A 21,317-nucleotide genomic window follows, 5' to 3' on the forward strand; every position below is an offset into this window, starting at 1 on the left:
TGCATCTCCAAAGTCGACAAGAACAAAAGACGCATTACTCAATTAGGTAGGAAATAATTCTTAAAAAGAAAAAAAAATTAGGTGGTAAATATAGTAGAAGGGATATAGTCGTGCCATGTCCATGTTTTTGAGTATACCTTGAACAACTAAAAAATAAGAATGATAAAAATTGTATGATTAAGTACATTATTATGTGCCTAATTATTAATTGCCTAAAGCTGGCATTTGGTGGATAGGAAGTTTAGTCATGTATATAGGAAAAGAAAATTTTGATTGGGTAAAAATTTTTATCTTTTATTTTTATAGGCAAACTTTAATTTATATTTTACAGTTTTAGTTTTGAAATGAATTTGTTCTTAAAGATATTCGAATTTAATAACTTATGGTTACTTCTTCTTCGTCTTTTTTATTTTTTCACCTAATTTTTTTTTATAATTATGAGCTCTTAACCATTTTAATCTTTTTCAGTTCTTTTGTTTCTTCATTTGATTTATTCCCCCCAATTATTTTCACTTCAACATTTTAATATTTGTTCATCTCTTTTATTCTCACTTTCTTTTTCTTCACCATTTCTTAACCATTTATGTCTACAATCCAATTGTAAGTCTTTTTATTTGTACAAAATAAATTGATTTTTTGATATCAATTCCCTTAGAAATTTTTAATCACTAGATATGTACTTAATTTCAAACCCATCTCAATTTTTTGATTTAAAAAACTCATTTTAATTTTTTGGGTTTTTCTAGAATTTTTTTTGGCTAATTTAATAAGCTCATAATTTTTTGATCCAAAAACTATTTGCTTTAAATTCAGTGAGTTTTTTGTTAGCATTATAATAATTTATGATGGTTTATTTTTTGATTTATAAAAATAGCCATCTCAATTTTCTTTTCTTCACAAACATTATAATTATTTGTTTTAATTTTTGTGATTATGCGTCTACCAAGGAAGAAAGTGAAACGAAAATAAATGGCCATTTAATAGATTTATCACTTAAAGGAATTATATGATGCAAATTTATAATATTTGATTAAGAGTGAAAAAGTAAAAAGAAAAATTTTAAGTTCACCAACCATTTTAATAGAGGATCATGGAGTAAGAAAGTGGAAGGAAGAATAAGTTACTCCCTCTAATTCAACACTAACGTCCCATTTATTTTATGCACTTATTCAATTCTTAATATCTCTAATTGTGTATTATTAAAAATTATGAAAAAGTTAATATGAATAATCCTTACATTGAGACGAATTAAAGAAGATCTCACATGACTATGTTTTAACTTGTAGATTAATAATAAAATACAAATTAAAAGTAAGAGATCAATAGTATCCAAAAAGCAAATAAAACATTAATGTTGAATCGAAGATGACCTTGTGACCAAATTGCCCGTCAAAAAAGTGTTTGAATGCAATTTTACAAGTCTAGTTAAAAGTTAAAATAAAATTGCAATCTTTACAAACGAAAAGAGAAAATTTGTATCTTTTTATCAAATTTTCGGATAAACATGGCCTTCGATTATAGGAAAGGACAAGTCAACACTTTATATACTCTTATTAATGAACAAATTAGAAAAAAATTGCATTGATTATTTGCTCTTTCTAGATCTACATATGAGCCATCCACATGCCCAAATCCTACTATCAACAAGAATCCACGTTTCTAAATTTATTATATTGCCGACCACAAAATTCGTTAACATTCTTAATTATATATTCAAATGCAATATACGATCTACTGCTTTCACCGACATTTAGTCGTCATGCGGGTAAAATATTCTACCATTATTACTGGTTAGATATTCCCTCCGATCATTCAATAATTTTGAACGGGTGTCATTTTATTCGAATAAAATTTGGTAAATTTTCAGTTAGGAGCCCGAAAGACCATACACGGGTCGAATTGATTAGTTATAATTTGAATTTATGAACGGTTATTTGAATTATTGGATTTGCATTGGTTCAATGTCAATTTAAGTTTTAATTTAGTGTCAATCAGGCTCGGATTATCATCATTTAATAGTTTATTTGATTTTTCGAGGCAGAGGTCGGGTTCAAACCTTAATTTCTAATTGGAGTCGGTTACAAAGTACTATCGATGAGTCAATATTGGATTTGATTTATGGTCGAAAATTTTATTTGATGTATGATTGGATTTTCTTTATTTAAGTTCTTACTTTTGATATACATATCTATACTCAGATTCGTTCATACCATTCACGTGTAATCCCAAATGGCCTAAAATATCCATATTGTTGCATCCTGAGGAAAGATCAGATATACTGTATTGAGCATTCAAGCTTAACTGGATCAGTTATTCAAAGACCTTACTAAAATAAAGCTATTTGGTAAAGTTGATGCAGGTTAGTTATTTAGATTTATAGTTTTGTTTATTTTATACTCCCTCCTATTCACTTTAGGAGTCCCATTTGACTTTTAACGGATTTTAAGGAGAATCAAAAGTGGGATCCTAAGGCTAGGAAAGAGAGTGGTATTATGGGTTTTTAATGTAAGGGAGGAAAATTAGTATGAGTAATGGAGGGTATAATTGAAAATATGATAAAGCTACTAAGGGCATAAAAATCAAAAATCCATACCAAAAATAAAAATAGAACAATTAAGATGACTTAACCATAAAAGGAAATGGAACACATAAGCTGAATTGAGGAGAGTATATAACTATATCGAAAATAATTAATATATTTAGCATGTTGTTAAATTAAAATTATTTGCAGTGATCTATGTGTTGAATTTCAAAAACGAAGATTACCACATTCAGTGGCGTATCTATTAGAGGGCACTCGAAGGCACTTGCCTCTAGGCCAATTAATAAAAAAAAAATTAAAAATTGATCAAACTCATCATTTAGAGCCTAATAATCGACAAGGAACATGACATACAGTGCAACACCTACTATTTAGGCATCAGTTGATGAGCAAGATAGATGTTGAAGTGTTTACTAATTAAAATACTAATTATTAATTAAGACTAAATTACTATGAATAGTAACAAACAATGCTACTGAAATGGAGATAGTTTAATTATTATTCTTATTTTTAACATTATAAATAGTAGGTATAATATTCTAAGCCACATTTAACTTTTGGCTTGTAATGAACGTCATATGGAATTCATTAAGTGAAATTAGTGATCGATATTTTAAGGTTTGTTATTTATTATTCTGTATTTTATTTTGTTGGACTTTTATTGTAAATTTAAACTTTATTATGGTAGGCTTTATTTTGTTGTAGCTTTTGAATTTTAATTAATCTTTTAGGTTGTCACCATTTGAGGGAAAGATCACATTAATTTAACGCTTTTATATTTATTTGATCTTATCTTCGAATCATTGTGCTTGTACTTATCACTTTTGAGGAATGAATAATTTTGATTATATTCTTAAAATTTCTTCCATAAGTTGGTGCCCGTAGAGAATTGAAACCTTGGATCCGCCACTGTCCACATGCACACATTGTATCATTTCAAAACCAAGATGATAAGATTTTGAGAATAGAGGATCTAGATAATTTAATATCTTCAGAGATTCCAGATAATATTTTTCGTTTTATACGAAAATATAAAAGTTTGCATGATACATGGTCCATGTAGTTACTCGAATTTAAATTCTCTTTATTAGAGATAGAAATTATAGACAGTGTTACCCAAAACAAATAGAATGATGAGGGATATCATGTGTACGACATAAGAAGAGATATTAGGGCTAATGTGAACAAAAATAATGTGTTGCTAGATAATCGTTTTGTTGTTCCGTATAACCTTACTTTTGAAATATCAAGCACATATAAATGTAGAGTGGTTCAATTAGTCCTGGACAATCAAATATTTATTCAAGTACATTAATAAGGCTAATGATAAAGTAGTCTTAGAACTTTTTTTAAAAAAAATGAAAATGGTGATCTTAATTAATATTGTCGATGAAGTCTAGGGATATTATGATAACATGTAATCAATAAACCTTTGGTCGATACGTTAATGTATTTGGCTTGGATGGAATGTAATTTTAGATTCGAAGGAGTTAAAGAATTTAGATACTTTTGATCTCCTTGGAAATTTGTTTGGCAGAGAAAGGAGCGTGAGTGGACCATTTGTAAGAGAGGTTTTTTAACGGTAAACTTTATCATGTATCTCCAAGATAAGTTGAATGATATTACGTACGAACTCTTTTAAACTATGTCAAGGATACTTCAATTGTATAGTAAGTTTTTGAAAATAATTTGATTTAAGTAAATAGATTTATTGATCAGGTTTAACCATTGAAAATAATAATTAGTTTTATTTGATAACAAACAGATTTGCATCTTAATTATGAACAGTTGAAGAGTTATGCATTAATTAATATAGAAAAGATTTTGTGGAATAATGGTTGTTCATTGCACAACTGTAGCAATAATTTACTTCTAGTTGAGTTAATAATCCAAGATATAAATAATACACTTACACTTGAAGAGCTAAATTAAGATAGACAACCACAATGTATAGATCATGCATAGTTATATCAATATTTGATATGAACATCGAAATATATACGATGATATTATGTTTGCTATGAATAGTAATAAAGGTGGTTTTTTATTCTATATGAATATGGTGGAAGTGGTAAATCATATATGTGGAGAACTTTGTGTGCAACTATTTGATCAAAAGGTATTGCTTCTCTATTACTTCGAAGTGAAAGAGTTGCACATTCAAGATTTGGAATTTTTTTGATTACCACTTCTCATTCTATGTGCGGAGGTATTACTCCAGGTAGTGATTTAAAATCTTTGTTAAATAAGACTAAGCTTATCATTTGGGATGAAGCTCCTATGACGAACAAATAATGTTTTGAAGCTTTGGACTAGAGTATGCAAGATACTTTACAAGGCCCAAATGGTATTGCTTCAGACTCTACATTTGCAGGCATAAGATAGTTATTTTTGTAGGTGATTTCCGACAAGTAGTACTAGCTATAGTTATTCCAAAGGAAACACGACAAGATGTAGTTTTTCGGTCATTGATCTCTTTCTTACATATGGCATTCATGTAAAGTTGTAAGACTTGCAAAGAATATGAGGTTGCAAACACTATATGTTGATGATGATAATGATTTAAAGAACTTTGTTGATTGGTTTTTAAAGATTTGTGATGGCATACTAGGTGGACCTAATGATGGAAAATCAATTATTTATATTTCAAATAATTTTCTTAATAAAGATGTTGTAGATCTCATTAGTGTCATAGTTGAAAGCACATATACATCCATTCAAGAGAACTTGAGTGACATAAATTTTTTTCAAGAAAGCTACGGTCATATATACTTTGTCCTTCAAATGATATTGTTAAAAAAGTGAATGATTATGTTCTTTTATTATTGCATGGTGAGGAAAAGGTTTTCTTAAGTTTTGATTCTGTAAGTAAAGCAGATAAATATTTTGAAACAATTTGATGCTTTTTCTACTGAGTACTTAAATAGTATCAAGTGCTTTAGCCTTTCAAATCATGAATTGAAATTGAAGATTGTTGCTCCTGTCAATACACTTAGAAACATTTATCGATCAACTTGATTGTGTAATGTTACACGTTTGAAAATCAGTCAACTTAGAAATCACATTGTCGAGGCCACTTTTTTACAGGAATACAACAAAGGAGAGAAAGGTTTCATACAAAGAAATACATTGACTCGATCAAATACGACACAACTTTTAATTCATCTTTAAAGAAGAAAATTTCCTTTGATGCTTTGTTTTGCAATTATTATTAATAAAAGTCAAGAACAATCATTGAGTCATGTTGTAGATAGCTATATGTTGTTGTATCAAAAGTAAGAAGTAATAAATGACTTAAAATTTTGATGTTGACAAAAAATAATCAAACAATTGCCTCTACAACCAATGTTTTGTATAAGATGTATTTCAAAACTTATGAGGTAAGTGTTCATATCCGTAGTGTGATTATTAAATAGCTTTATTTATGATATAACTAACATAAATATAAATTTTTTTCAAGGTATTTCATACACATTATTCATAAGGTGATCTATTTTGAAGTTTGGGGTATTTTTATGATTTAAAATAACAATATTAATTGTAAATCATTTAATTAATGTATTTAATTAACATAAGTTATTCATATAACCTTTTGTTATACTACTTATTATTTTTATAATTTAATATAGTTTTTAATATATAATTTATATATGTTCAATATGATTGGTTAAGGAAAAAAATATATAAATTTAAAACAATACCCAATAACTTTTACATATAAAAATAATAAATATTATTACAATAATCTTTTAAAATGATATAATTAAATATATTTATATTGTGCAAGACTAGAATATCTATCTAATACTTTTAATCCATAATAAAGTTAAATCTAACACTTAGAAATTACATGTGAAGTAGGTGCCATCTATGATGTGTAGTATTTCAAAGCGCGCAAATGGGTAGTGACCATATAATATGATCCGAGCTCAACCAAGTCGGCAATTTACATCCTTAATTCATGATATACAATATAAGAGGTCCTGTTACTCCTGTAAAAGGATCCTCATTCTTCTCCAAAGTAAACAAAATCTAAAGAAACCATTAATCAATTAGGTTGGAAATAATAAAAGAAGGGATAATATAGTCCTGCCATGCCCATAATGTTTAAGTATACCCTTAAACTTGGTCCAACCATACAATGAGAATGAGAAGAATTTCTATCAATTAATTACATTATCCATTTGAGATATGTGCCTAATTAATTGCTCAACGCTGGCATTTTCTGTATATGAAGTTTACTCATTGATAGGAAAAATGGCCTTAGATTATAGAAAAGGTCAAGTCAACACATTATGTACTCGTACTTATTAACAAATTAGAAATAAGGCATTTATCATTTGATCTTTCAAGATCAATAAGGATACTTGGTGTCTTTATCTTTAGGCGTAAGAGCAAAAGATAAAAATGCTTAAAAATGCTTAAAGTATAATAGTCCCTCCTATTTTTTCTAAGTGTTCCATTTGATTTTTCACCATTTTTTAGATGGTCAAATGGAACCACATATATAAGAGAAAAGTGTAGAGTTTTTAAATTTTTATAGGTGTAAAGTGGGATTAGTAAGTATAAAGGTGTAAAAAGATTAAGTTTATTAGGGATAAATTGGTAAAGTTAACAAACCTAAAATAGAAATGTAACATTTAGGATGACTTAATCTAATAAGGAAATGAGACAGTTAGGGTGAATAGCAGGGAGTAAATAATAGGAAAATTTCACATGGTAGCATCGAACTTTCATGAAAAGTCAATGATAACACTTTTGTAAGATTTTTCCACATGGTAGCATCCAGTTTATGCCTTACCGTTTAATTCACCATTTTGATGTTTTTACCCTTATTAAGTGTTGGTTCTTGTCTTTATAATTTTTCCTAAACCATTTTTATACTCTCAAATATTTAATTCACCATTTTGACATTTAATTCTCCGTTTAATTCATCAACGCTCTCAAATGTTTAGGGCAAAATATAATGATAAAAACCAACACTTAATAAGGGTAGAAACGTCAAAATGGTAATTAAAGAGAAATTAACAAGAAATTAACGGAAAATGCTATAGTAGTTAGATAAGGCATAAGCTAGATGCTACCATGTAAAAAAATCTTACAAAGGTGCTACCATTGACGTTTCATGAAAATTTGATGCTACCATGTAGAATTTTCCTAAATAATATAATATGTCTTTTGTTTTATTATTGTTGATATTTTGAATCATTAATAAAAAACCTGATAACCATTATTATTTAACAAAAATATAACTTATATTAAAATTTAAATCTAATCGATATTAACTTTTTACGTAAAAAAAATTTTAAGACTCTAAGAATTTAAGACCTAATCGATAGTCCGCTTTTCGTTTGATAATTTGGGGTCATGATAAGAATTCAAGGTTTCTGAATTTATTGTCTTGCCGATCGCAAGTATCGTAGACATTGTCAATTAATGATTTAAATGCTATAAGATCAATTACTTTCACCGGCAATAATTGTCATGGGTTTAAAAATTTTTCCAATATTATCAATCATTAATTCGGTATTATATATAGTCATAAATAAATGATGAACATAAAATACTATACCTAAACTTTGTCAATATAAAAACAAGAGCAATACCAAAATCAAAGAAAAATAAGAGCACAACTACACAACAATTGTTGTTCCACATTGCTTCAAAAATAAATTGGAAGTATAATGCTTGTACTTCCTCCGTTCCATTTTAGTTGCTACATTTGCATGGGCACGGGTACTAAGAAAAATGATTGACTTACACTGTAGCTGATTGTTTACTTTATAGAGTATAGTATTTTATTATTGTTAATTGAAAAAGAAAAATAAAAAATAGGTTGTTAGGTTACTTTATAGAGTATAATATAGTTTTTATTATAGAGTATAGATTATAGAGTAGGATAAAAATAGGAGTAAGTAGAACTTTAAATGATTGTTTTATTACTAAAAAAGGAAATATAGCAAGTTAATATGAAATTACCAAAAATAGAAAATGTAGCAAGTATTATGGAACGGAGGAGGTATATAAAAGACAATGAAAAAGAGCAAAATATCAAAATAAATTTTTGAACCTACATTGCTTATAGAACAAAATGAAAATTAAGTGTCCTTTTATAAATAGAAGGGAAAAGACATAGCTGTGAAAGCTAAAAGCTAATTGCTCCCATATAAATGAATGGAAGAAGAGATAGAAAAAAATTTGGTTTGCATTTACAAACATTTAACAAAAATTTGATTTTGGTTAAGCTGATTTTAGCCGGATTGAGTTTGGTTTTGTACTATGATTCGATTCGGTCACATATAAATTAGGGTAATCTTAATTAATAGTTACACATCAATGTGCTGTTCGAATTTAATTTTCCACTTTTAATTTATTAACTGATTAAGTGTAACTTCAATTCAGGTAATATCGATTTGAAAATATAAATGACATTGAGTAACCTTGGTTAAGGTTTGAATTTTTGGGTCACACACTTTCAAAGAGCTCGAGATTTGCACATTGATTCCACCAATCACTATTCACTGCATCCGAAAACGTCAAACAAAATTAATTACGGTACTTTAATTTTTTAATAAAAAATAACACATTATAATTATAATATATTAAATCTCATCAGTCATCAGTGATAAAACAAGAAAATTGTGGTGCCCAACATTGAAAAAACGAAGAATTTGACAAAACAGAGTGAAACAAAAACAGAACTTTCTAAAATAAGAAACTCCAAAAGAGGGGAATTAAGAAAAACAGCATAAAGGCAAAACGTATATAAATGAAATAAAAAGTAAAATTGAGAGATGAAACAAAGGTTAAGATTTCCATTTTGTGAGAATAAGTTGGAAGATACAGAAATGGAAAGGAGTTCAATGGAAGATTCAAATGAATACAGTTACAGTCCACATGATGTTGTTTTAGGATAGATAAATTTGAAAAGAAGAGATCAGGATTCAGGATAGATAAGTTTGAAAAGATGATGAGCAGTTGGCTAAAGAGTTCAGTATGTGCAAAAAAACCAAACGACATGGATCCAAGATCTATGGATGGTTCCAGCACTTTCAGTCTTACTAATGGTTTTATTCCATCGCTTGGTGCGCGAAGTAACCGTGGCGTTACGCTTCGTCCCCTCACTGTGGCACCATTTGATCCTCGTTATAGGTATGTTTTATTTCAGACTTCTTTTGTAATTCAATAGGGATTAGAACATCGTTGACTTTTTTTATAGGATTTCTAAGGAAACAAAAGAATTGTAATCTTTATTGTTCATGTGGATTTTAAAGCATGCAAAATGCCATCATTCACACCAACACTTTCTAGTCAATTACTTCCTTTACTTTTTGGTGTTATTATAAAATTTGATTATTTCTTAAATATAAATCAAAAATTAATATTGGGAATCTGTTTTTTAGTGAGAATATTACTTCCTTCATCTCCCCTTTGTAAAACTACAACTTCTTAACAAAAACTATGAGACCCACATAAAAAGTCGCTTCCATGTATTTTAGGTGTCTCGTGAAAATTATCAATGATGGAAAAATTAAGAAAAAAAGTTAGTAATATTTTATTAAAAAAATGAGAAATATGTGTGGATGAAAGGAAAAGGCAATTTAAATCATTGAAATTTTAATAAGATTTAAATAAAGTGTGAATCATTATTAAAATTCGATAAGACAATTTAAAATAGTGGCTCAAATTTCAAAGGAAAATAAGTTGCTCTCATATATTAAGAGCATTTATTTTGGTGACCTATTAAAAGGTCACATGATCAAACTAAGGTAAAAATATTCAATTAATGGTGATCTAAAATCAGATAGATCATGCAAGAGGTTAAAAGAATAGGTCTTTTATTGACCTAATGTCTCAAACGGTCAACTTTTTTTTATCAAAGCATACGCCATATGTCGCCGTGTAATTGGACCGTGTAAAACACAACAACACAATTTCTGCCGCGCCAGAGTATTGCATTTCATTTCCATGTGTCTATCTCAAATTGGTTGGTTAAAAATAACTTTTATTTTTTCTTAAATTGCTATTTTCTCATCAAAATAATTTTTTAAAAATAAAAAATATATACAATCGATCATATTTTTTCGAGATCTATAAAATGAGACCAATTTTACTATTTTTAAAACATTTTCAAAAATTATCGTTTTCTCTCTTAATTTTCTAACTTTTTTCTTTTGTTAAAAATCCGAAAAAAATCTATCAAATGTTTTTAGAAAAATATGGATTCAAATGATATAATTTTTTTAAAAAAAATTATTTTTTTTAAAAAAATAAAATTTATCTTGTTTATGAAAATATAGTTATTAATAAAATAAATAAATAATAGTCGATAAATTAAGGAAAAGAAAATATAATATGATAGAAAAAAAAATAAGAGAGAAAAAATAATGATCTCTTAAATTAAATTATTATTAATAAAATAAGGTTAAAAATGAGCTTTTAAGAGAGAAAAAACTTGTAAAATAAAATGATTTTTTTTTTGGGTCATGAGCAAGGAAGTCAGAAGAGGCTTACGCAACAACTTAGCATGACAGTGAATTGGTGACTAGAATTAAGACTGGTTACCAACTACCTAACAACTACCAACTATCAAATACAAGGCATTTAGCAAATGGTCAACCAATATAGCTTTCCAACTTTGTGACTATATTTATTCAAAAAAAATAGTAAGTGCCTTATTGGTTTTAAATATATAGGTTTATACCACAAGAGCATAAGTCTACATTAATTATCTCATTTAAGCAATTATATTTAAAAAGATTTTTTAAAATATTATCTTTTCTTATTGCATTAATTAGTATAGATAAAATATCATTATATCCAAGAACACATTTAAAAGAATATTATTAAATGAAATTATTGGAATGAGGTAATTAGTGTTCTTAATGTATGCCTAGAATCATACATCAGACAAAACATTATAAATACTTCTCAACAACTAGTGTTTGGTGAACTTTAGACAAAAGTTCTCAACAATTATGTCAAAAAACATTAGGACTAAATATATTTTTTGTTCATATTATAATCAAAAAACACATTTAAAAACGTTTTGTGCGACAGAGCCGCGGCCGAGTCGCGGGTTTCGTGCGACTGACCCACGGCCGAGTCACGTGCGACTCCCTTTTTTTTCCTTTTTTTTTAAATTTAAAATAATACGATTCGAATAAAAATTACCTCGATTATTTGTTTGCAGATTGAATTCCTTAGCTTTTGCTCCAAAATTTGATGTTGTAATTTTGTTTTTTAAGTGTGATAAAGATGTTATTTAGTGAGGTTAGAGTATATGTAAGAAATTTTAAGTCCAGAGGCAAAATCGTAATTTCATTAGGGGGTGGCGATAAAATGAAAAGGATAGCGATGTTTAAGAATTGTGTAATTATATTTAGTGGGTTGTTAACGGAACAAGTGGTTAATAATTTTAATAAATGGGGTCAACAGCGAGTCAATAACGGGTTTGATTTGATTTGTGCAGGGGATGGGAGATGTATTTGGTGTTTTTGGTGTTCTACACAGCATGGGTTTCTCCATTCGAATTCGGATTCCTTAAGAAACCATTGAAACCCTTGGCTGTTACCGACAATATTGTTAACGCTTTTTTTGCTATTGATATTGTTTTGACCTTCTTTGTTGCATATGTTGATCCACAAACTTACCTTCTTGTTGATGAACGAAAGAAGATTGCATGGAAATACTTAAGAAGCTGGTTTTTATTTGATGTTATATCAACTCTTCCTTCTGAACTTATCGCCTTAATCATTCGTGACAGCATCCGTAGTTATGGCCTTTTCAACATGTTACGACTATGGCGACTCCGTCGAGTTAGTAGCATGTTCTCCAGGTTTGTTACCCCAAACAGATTGTTTTTTTTTTTTTAACTCTAAGCAATAATATCTGAAATGACAACTTTAACGAGGTTCAACAATGAAAAATAAGATGAAAATAATAAGCAAAGATGAACACAAGTATTTTATGAGGTATCTTGGATATCTCCCCCTCAAATAAAGATTTATTTATAATTAATTCAACAATACAAATGTATAAATAAATTCTTCCTTATCTAGAGAACAATTCTCTCAAAATCACAATACTAAAACAAAGTAAGAACACTCTCAAGTTTTTAAAAATTGAACTAGCCTTCTCACAAGTTTGTGTGTTTGTGGTGACTTGTTCTATAAATGATGTATCTTTTTATAGAGAAAGAATACATCATTCTAGACACACATCATTACTCACCATTAATCCACACAATAAACATCAACATTAACCATCACAATAAGTATGACAGAAAACCAACAATAAACATAACAATTAAACAAAAAATACTATGCTCTAACAATTGTTAAGCTGTGACAATTGGGCTTGGGCCCACAAACCCACGGAAATGAGCGTTAACTTGCTCATAAACTTGATGAAGTTCATTGTTTCCCAAAACTATATGGTAATAGAAAGATTAGCTCACCCGATATATATACAAGTCCACAACCCGTAATTTTATCGATGTGGGATCTTATTTCACATGTGAAATATTTCCAACAATAATTACTAAGTTGTAACATGGTTCCAAGTCTACATATTTATGAGCCACATTCATTTTACAGATTGGAGAAAGATCGAAATATCAGTTACTTTTGGATCCGATGCTGTAAGCTAGTTTGTGTAAGTAGCATTTGAAGTTTAATCAGCTTGTCTTTTTTCTTTCCATTCATTTTGAAATAATTTTGAAACGATCGATACGATGTTAAGAACTTTAATGAACGATAACGTTTACAATGAACTAACAAATGTTTAACGAAAAAATAAAATTGCAAAATGACACAATGATTTAAGGAGGTTCACCCAATGATGGTTACGTCCTCCGTTGTGTGTAGTTGCTTGTTTATATTATTTCAATGGAGGAAAACACTCTTACAAATGAAGTATTACAATTGAGTTAGAGATAAATCAAAGGCTATGTATTTGGCTTAAAGGTTGTGTTTGATATATCATGGATAAGTACGAGAGCTCTCTATTTATAGTACATTCAATGATAATTGTTCGCTTAATACATTTTTAATGCTGAAAAATGAATGAGTTAAATAACAGCTCCAAACACTTGAAAAGACAAAAACAGCATCCTAGAGAGCAACTGCTCAACCAAAACAGAGAGCTCGCTCGATTGAGCAACCTGGTCGAGCGAGATACTGGTGCCTTCTGGACAGATTCTGCTTGACTAAACATAGCAAAGTATCTTCAAAAAACCTTTTGCACTTCTGCATTAAACATCATCGAGACCCATAACTCCCATGATTACTTCAAGTATTAAATCACACTTTAAACACCATAAACATTAAGTTACTAACTTAATTCTCTTATTAACCAATCCCATAGGATTCCATCTCATCAATTACACATATGAATGTACACATCAATTTTGCACTCAAGTCACACCATTCATAACACATTTGAATAATGTATGGTTGTTGATTGTGCAGGTGACTCTATTTTCAGTTCATTGTGCTGCATGCTTTTACTTCTTCCTTGCAGCTCATTATCCAGACCCAGAAAAGACTTGGATTGCACTCTCATTTAAAGACTTTGAGACAGCAAATGTGTGGCTTTTGTATGTAACATCAATTTATTGGTCTATAACCACACTCACTACTGTTGGTTATGGTGATTTGCACCCTGTTAATATAAGAGAGATGATCTTTGACATATTCTTTATGCTCTTCAATCTCGGACTCACTGCATACTTAATCGGAAATATGACTAACTTGGTCGTTCATGGAACAAGTCGAACCAGAAATTTTGTGAGTATTATTATCCACTTTTTACCTCATTAACTCGTCCAACCTAGTTTTAACCAATCATATTGGTAAAATATTTTCCCTTCGTAATCTTCATTAGAAATTGCAATGGACAGTTGCAATCAAGAGTCAGTCAAAAACGACTTTTTTCTCACTACAAGAGTATCATTGCATATATTAAGCTCTTCAAACGTCGCCTAGGTGGGAACTACTTATCATTTGAACAATGGCATATTGTTGATGTTTAGAATATACTTTAGATTATTTGTTCGTTTTGTCAAATCAAGATGTCATTTGAAAATGGACTTTTAAGATTACTTTTAAAGTTGCTTATAATATATAGCTTTTTTTTTTTGATCTACTGACCTGTTTTTTCTACAATAAAAAACGGACAACTAATAGCTAATTTTATCAAATATTACCATTCCCATATAACTAACAAAGAAACAAAACAATTAAGAGGATTGAATGAGTCAAACCCCAGATTGTAAACTAGTAAATCAAAAGATGATGCTAGCTAACTCCTTGTATGTCATGGGTATTTGTGGAAATATAGAGAGACAAAATACAAGCTGCTTCAAATTTTGCTCTAAGAAATAAGATTCCTGTTCGGCTCCAAGATCAAATGCTTTCTCACTTATGCCTCAAACATAGAGCTGCTTCAGAAGGATTGCAACAACAAGAAATTCTTGAATCTCTCCCTAAGGCTATTAAATCAAGCATTTCACATTACCTTTTCTATGACCTGCTGGATAAGGTCTATCTATTTCGCGGAGTCTCAAACGACTTGCTTTTCCAACTCGTATGTTTTCTCTCTTAATCTCTAAATGCTAACTTTTTTTCTCTTAATTTTGTGAAACACGAGGTTGCATACATTTTATAAGCCAAGGAGATATCATACCAACAAAGCCGCCCCTTAAGTTTTGGAGCTCAAAACGAAAAATAAAAAGACCTCTTAAAACTTATGGCGTAATGAATAATATAATACACCATTTGTTTTTTAATTGTTGATATTTGAATTATTCTGTCAAAAAAAACTAATAACCGATATTACTTAGAAATTCATATGGTAATGGGAGGAAGGGCTCCAGTGACTTAAAAAATGTTTACACCATCTTTAATTTATCAATGTGGGATAAACCATCCAAACACCATCTTTAATTCATTAATGTCTGGTTTCTTTCTTTAACAAAGGTTTCGGAGATGAAAGCAGAGTATTTTCCTCCTAAAGAAGATGTGATTTTACAAAATGAAGCCCCAACAGATCTTTACGTGTTAGTTCATGGTTCCATGGTGAGATTTTACTGCCTCATTTATCCTCTAATTTTATCGAAGGAAACTTTATAATATATGGAATTTGATTGAGACATAATACTTGCAGGAATGCGTTGTGTTAACACTTGGAGTTGAACAGGCAAGTTCTTGAATGTTTCAAATGAATTCTACAAAATATCTGTGGAATATGCGTGCTTTGTATTAACTGTTAACATATATACAGAGTGTTAAGGAGATAAAACCAGGAGATGTGTGTGGTGAGATAGGTGTTCTTTGTTACAGACCACAACTTTTTACTGTTCGCACCAAGAGATTGTGTCAATTGCTGCGTCTCAATCGAACTTCTCTTCTCAATCTTGTCCAAGCCAATGTTGGAGATGGAGCCATTATCGTGAATAACCTCTTACAGGTTCGTTTTATCATTCTTCGTTCTAAGAGCGTACGACATAAACCAGCAAAAAAACTCTGGGAGAGCTACAATGCAACTATGGTGGAGATCATTCCTTAACATTAATAAGAAGATTGTTTGGTATTAACATGGATTTTTTTTGTGGTTGGTACAGCATTTGGAACAACATGAGGACCCAATGACAAAATCTATTCTAAGAGATGTTGAGAAAATGCTTGCTGAAGGTAAAATGGATTTGCCGTTAAGTTTAGGTTTTGCTGCTGAAAGAGAGGATGAGACATTGTTACGAAACTTGATAAGACGCGGTCGTCATCCAGATGAAACTGACATGAATGGACGCGCTGCCCTGGTATGTACTCTAGTTTTTCACAGTACTCTTGTGTCTTTTTGAATTGAATTCTTTATGCAAATCGAAAATTACGATTTTGAGAAATATTTATTGAGTTTTTACAAAAATCCAGTTCTTTTTATTAGATTGTTTTCGACTGCGCTCACTTTCGTTTTTGGGTGATTTATGCACCAGCATATTGCAGCAGCTAAAGGAAATGTTGGTATTTCTACTACTCTTCTTGCCCACGGAGCTGATCCAAATATTAATGGTATGTATGTTGAAAAAATAACTCACATGTGATCTCGCGTACAAAATGAAAGAAAAGTTGACTAACATATAAGCTTGATGAACTACTTCTCATCGACCTTTATACAGTCAACTTTCATGACAAAATTATCATGGTATTAGAGCTGACGGTTTTCAATTAACGTCACCGACCACTTTAAAAAAATTGGTTTTAGGTTCAGAGCCAAAATTATCAAATACATTGAATAGAGCCTAATAGGTTTAGGATACAGTTTAAGATAAAACTGATGAGATCTTTGTTATTCATACAGACTCAAATGGAAACATTCCTCTTTGGGATGCAATGTTGGCCCAGAATGATTCCTTAATCAAATTACTCAAAGATCATGGTGCCAATCTATCTCATGGTAACGTACCTCAGTTTGCTGCATCTGCAATAGAGCAGGGAAACTTTCAGTTGCTAAAGGATATTATTCTCCATGGTGGAGATGTAACGTTGGCCGGAAAAGACGGGTCTACACCACTTCATGTTGCGGTTACTAGCGGAAATATGAAAATTGTTGAGTTTTTATTAGATAAAGGGGCAGATATTGATAAATATGACGATGATGGATGGACACCCAGAAGTTTGGCTGATTTTCAAGGGAAAGAAGACATTAAGGCCTTGTTTGAGTCGAGGAAAAAAGATAGTTCGGAATCTGTCATAAGATTTCCTGAAAAAAGACCTAGCCCTCCTGCTCAGATCATGAAATATCCTAGTACTGGTACAATATTAGTTCCTCCAAACTCGGTGCAAATGACTCGGGTTGAAAAGAACCCTAGGCGTCAGGTTAACAAATTTCAAAACTCATTGTTTGGGTTCGTTTCAGCTGCTACTAGAGGTGAGCATAACAACACTTTAGTCATGCATCCTTGTCTCATTTCATTAACCTTTTGCTTAACATTGTTCCATTGAAATAGTACTAGAGCTAGATCATGTTAAATTAAGTTGGACTTATTGTAAATGTCAGCATATTAACGGGGAAACATAAGGTGCACATACTTTATAAGTCAAAGAGATATATATAAACCCAAAACCATATGGCAATGGAAAGAAGGACTCCAATAGCTTAAAAAGTGTGCACACCTTTTCAATTTATCGATATGGGATAAACTATCCCAACAGATCAATGATCACAAGCTTAAAGTTGAGACCTTAAGATATGTTACGCAACATTTTCTTTGCAATAATATATTTGGTCAATAAACCACTCACAATGATTCGATTCGCGGTGAACGCTAGGCCACTCATGAACATTGAACTTTGCAGGTGAATCTGCTGATCTAAGCAGTTTCTCCAGTATGGCTGGAAACGAAAGAGCTAGAATAGTTCTTAGGTGCCCGCAGAAGAGTGAAGTTACAAAGCTTGTCATGTTGCCTAGAACTATGCAAGAACTGCTCGAAATCGGGCGTAAGAAATTCGGATGCCAATGTACTAAAGTTACTACACCTGACGGAGCTGAAATTGATGAGATTGAACTTATTAGAAACGGTGATCAAATTACACTCATATGCTAAGACAAACAAATCCAAGTGCGCTTCAATTTGGTTGGCTTTACCTCTTGGGTGTTCCTTTTCTCCATAACCAAGATCATCACATACACACATCATGTATAGGCTTGACTTATAATTGATGAATTGAAGATATTGTTTACAAAGTTGGCATAAACTAAAAGAACAAACAAATAATCTTAACCCTTCTTGGTAAAAGTTACATTGAGTAGCAACATGCTATTAGTCATTCCTATGGTTGCTAATGGAGAATTCCTTAGAGATTTAAATGCCAATGTGTTTTTTGTGTGTGTCTTATTTTGACATATGTAATTGTAACAATATTCTCTGAATACAAAGTTCTATTTCATCATCTAAAATCAGGATCGCTTGGCGGCCCAAGAACAAGATTAAAAATAAAGGCCCTTATCGATCTTTTAAATAAAGGAAATTAAAATTTTAAATCTTTAAAAGATTATGAAAATTACTACTAATACTTAAATAGCATCCTTAATGTCCCAGACAACAATATTTTCTTCAACATATGAGCTAGCTAGGGAATCAGAATTTTGGTGAGGGTCAAACGCTATGTTTTGCACCTAAAGCTAAAAGAAACAGATGCTAATCGACGCATTTTGGAAGTTCAACGGTAAAAAAAGCACGTTGCATACCAGTCGTATGAAGTTTATATGTTCATGAATGTCAGTTGGCAACCTACTTACTTCTGCACGACTATCTTTGTATTGTAAATAGATGGTTGTGTCTTGCTTTTATCACTAGGATACACTCTCACCATCCTTGGTCTTTCTCCTTATTTGCGATAAAATCATATAATCATAAACTAACAAACACTGCAACACTTTCTATATGCTAGTCAATTGACATTATCTAGGTCAGGCAACTATAATAACAATGGCAACGTAGGTATAAACTAACAGTGGAATGAACCTCTATTTGCTTATAAGGCGCACAAGTGAACTAAAAACCTATATCAATAGCTATTGTTAGAGTATATAACATATCCTGGGGCTTCAACCATCAGCTTAAGCTTTTGGTTGAGTTGGTTCCTTGACATAGTATCAGGGCCAATGTGACAAGAGGTCACGAGTTCGAATCTCAACCACCCCTCATTTAAAGTGGAATATTTAGTGCCAGCTATGAGGAGGGCCTGTGTTGCATCAACACTTCTAGCCCAAAGGGCTCTTGTGTGAGGGGGCGTGTGTTAGAGTATATAACATATCTTGGGGCCTCAACCATCAGCTTAAGCTTTTGGTTAAGTTGGTTCCTTGACAGCTATCTCTGTAACACTCTCAGAATAGGCCGGACTTTTGAAAACACCTTTAATGAAAAACATGAGCCAAAACCTACTCATGGGAGTGTTACCGCCACATCTATTTCTAATAAAATAAATGTAAGGCTTAACGACTAAGAAATAACTTAATAACTTAAAATCCAACAAAGGGTCTTACAACATAAGAGAAGATTGAAACGCAATCTATATCCATATAAAATTTAAACAACCTAAGGTAAAATTTAAACTGAAATACGACTCTAATAAAAGCTATGTTTCTATGTGATCCTCACTCCACGATTCCCACGCAATCAATAACTTGCAACATAAGAATGCAAGAAAAATAAGAAAAAAACTCTCAAAATCAGGAAATCGAGTAATTCCAACTCCATCCCGTAAAATGATTAAGTTTGAAAATAGTTAAGAAAATAAAACATAATTTGAGTTGAAAATAATTTTTTTAAAAAATATACATATAGCTGAGTTTAAAAACAATTTGAGAAAACAATATATATAATATCACATAAACCAATTTATTAATTTGATATTTAATAATGACAAACACATAATCAATTTTTAATTTGAGGGAACGAGAACGCCAGTAAGTCGAGGCTTTACCCATATACCTACTTCATCAAGAGGTCGTCACTCCAAATAATTCAAGGCCAGCAGAGTAGTCTCAGGGAACCCTAGTGTGCACATCCTTTCTACTTGGATCACAACAAATAGAAGGAAAACCAAACATCGTATCATGTATCAAAAATAATAATACTTGTCGGCAGCTATACTAACCAAATAGGACAACCTGTTCATCACCCTTATACTTGGATCACAACAAATATAAGAGCTTCATTTCTCTCATGTTACACTTTACGTGATTTAATATATTTTAATAATTGGTCGCGTGCACACAAACATATAATCAAACATACATTATACATTTTATTTTATGATCATAGGTTTCCCCAAGAAAAATATATTTCAAGACTATTCAATAGCGATATTAATATCATAATATTTTTCTCCCAAATTCAATTGCATTTAAAAACATCATTAAAATAATAATACAACTTCCATCAAAATAATAATATTATAAGTATTTCCCTTTCAAATTAAACTGTATCTAATTTCGTTATCAAAATAATAATATAAATTTTATCAAAAAGTAATTATAAATTTGACAAAAATAATACTAAATATAATTTGAGAATATATAAAACATAATATCATACAAAATAATGTCATATCAAATTATGCATCCCATTTAAACATATTAATTATCATTTTGCACATAACATTAACGGGATAGTCCTAATTAGATGGACATTGAGAATTACCTTGTCACGCGATCTTTCACAATGTACGCTCCTAATAATCTCTGTCTACAAATCCGCTGTCTACACGAGAAAATAGTATATCTCAATTTAATACCCCGATCAACCCATCGAAATAAATAAATTAAAAGACTCGTTTTTTTTGTTTTATATAATTTATTCAAAAAGGTAGTTTCAAAATTTAGTTATAAATATTAAGAGTATTATAAATGACTTTTAAAAGAAAAGGACAAAAATTAACATAATAAAATTAAAAGAAAAGAAAATAAATAATATTTTATAATAAGTATAATAAGGTTGAAGGAATAAATAAAAAAAAGAAATAAAATGGGTAAAAAGCCACTGTACCACGCACAAAGAAAGAAGAGTGAGGGAAGAGCAGAGAGAAGGGGAAAGGGAGAAGGAAGAAGGAGAAGGTGCCGGCCGGCGGTGGCTCCGGTGGTCGCTGTCGCACGCCGGTGGTATCTCGGTGACCGCCGTATTGCCGGAAAACTAAGGTCAGAATTTTATATATATATATATATATATATATATATATATATATATATATATATATATATATATATATATATA

General features: G+C 30.4%; 1 protein-coding gene across 1 annotated transcript; it reads left to right on the forward strand.

Moving 5' to 3' along the window:
• Positions 1-8,644: 8,644 nt before the first annotated feature.
• LOC130818923 (potassium channel AKT1-like) lies at positions 8,645-18,499 on the forward strand. Its single transcript, XM_057685201.1, has 12 exons — positions 8,645-9,694; positions 12,015-12,380; positions 13,141-13,198; positions 14,014-14,331; positions 14,885-15,130; positions 15,523-15,621; positions 15,710-15,742; positions 15,827-16,012; positions 16,167-16,361; positions 16,536-16,611; positions 16,901-17,470; positions 17,899-18,499. Exons 1-12 carry the CDS (start codon positions 9,510-9,512, stop codon positions 18,144-18,146), a joined length of 2,580 nt encoding a protein of 859 aa, XP_057541184.1. The 5' UTR covers positions 8,645-9,509; the 3' UTR covers positions 18,147-18,499.
• Positions 18,500-21,317: the final 2,818 nt, after the last annotated feature.

The sequence above is a fragment of the Amaranthus tricolor genome, chromosome 7, assembly GCF_026212465.1.
Source record: "Amaranthus tricolor cultivar Red isolate AtriRed21 chromosome 7, ASM2621246v1, whole genome shotgun sequence".
Lineage (NCBI taxonomy): Eukaryota > Viridiplantae > Streptophyta > Magnoliopsida > Caryophyllales > Amaranthaceae > Amaranthus > Amaranthus tricolor.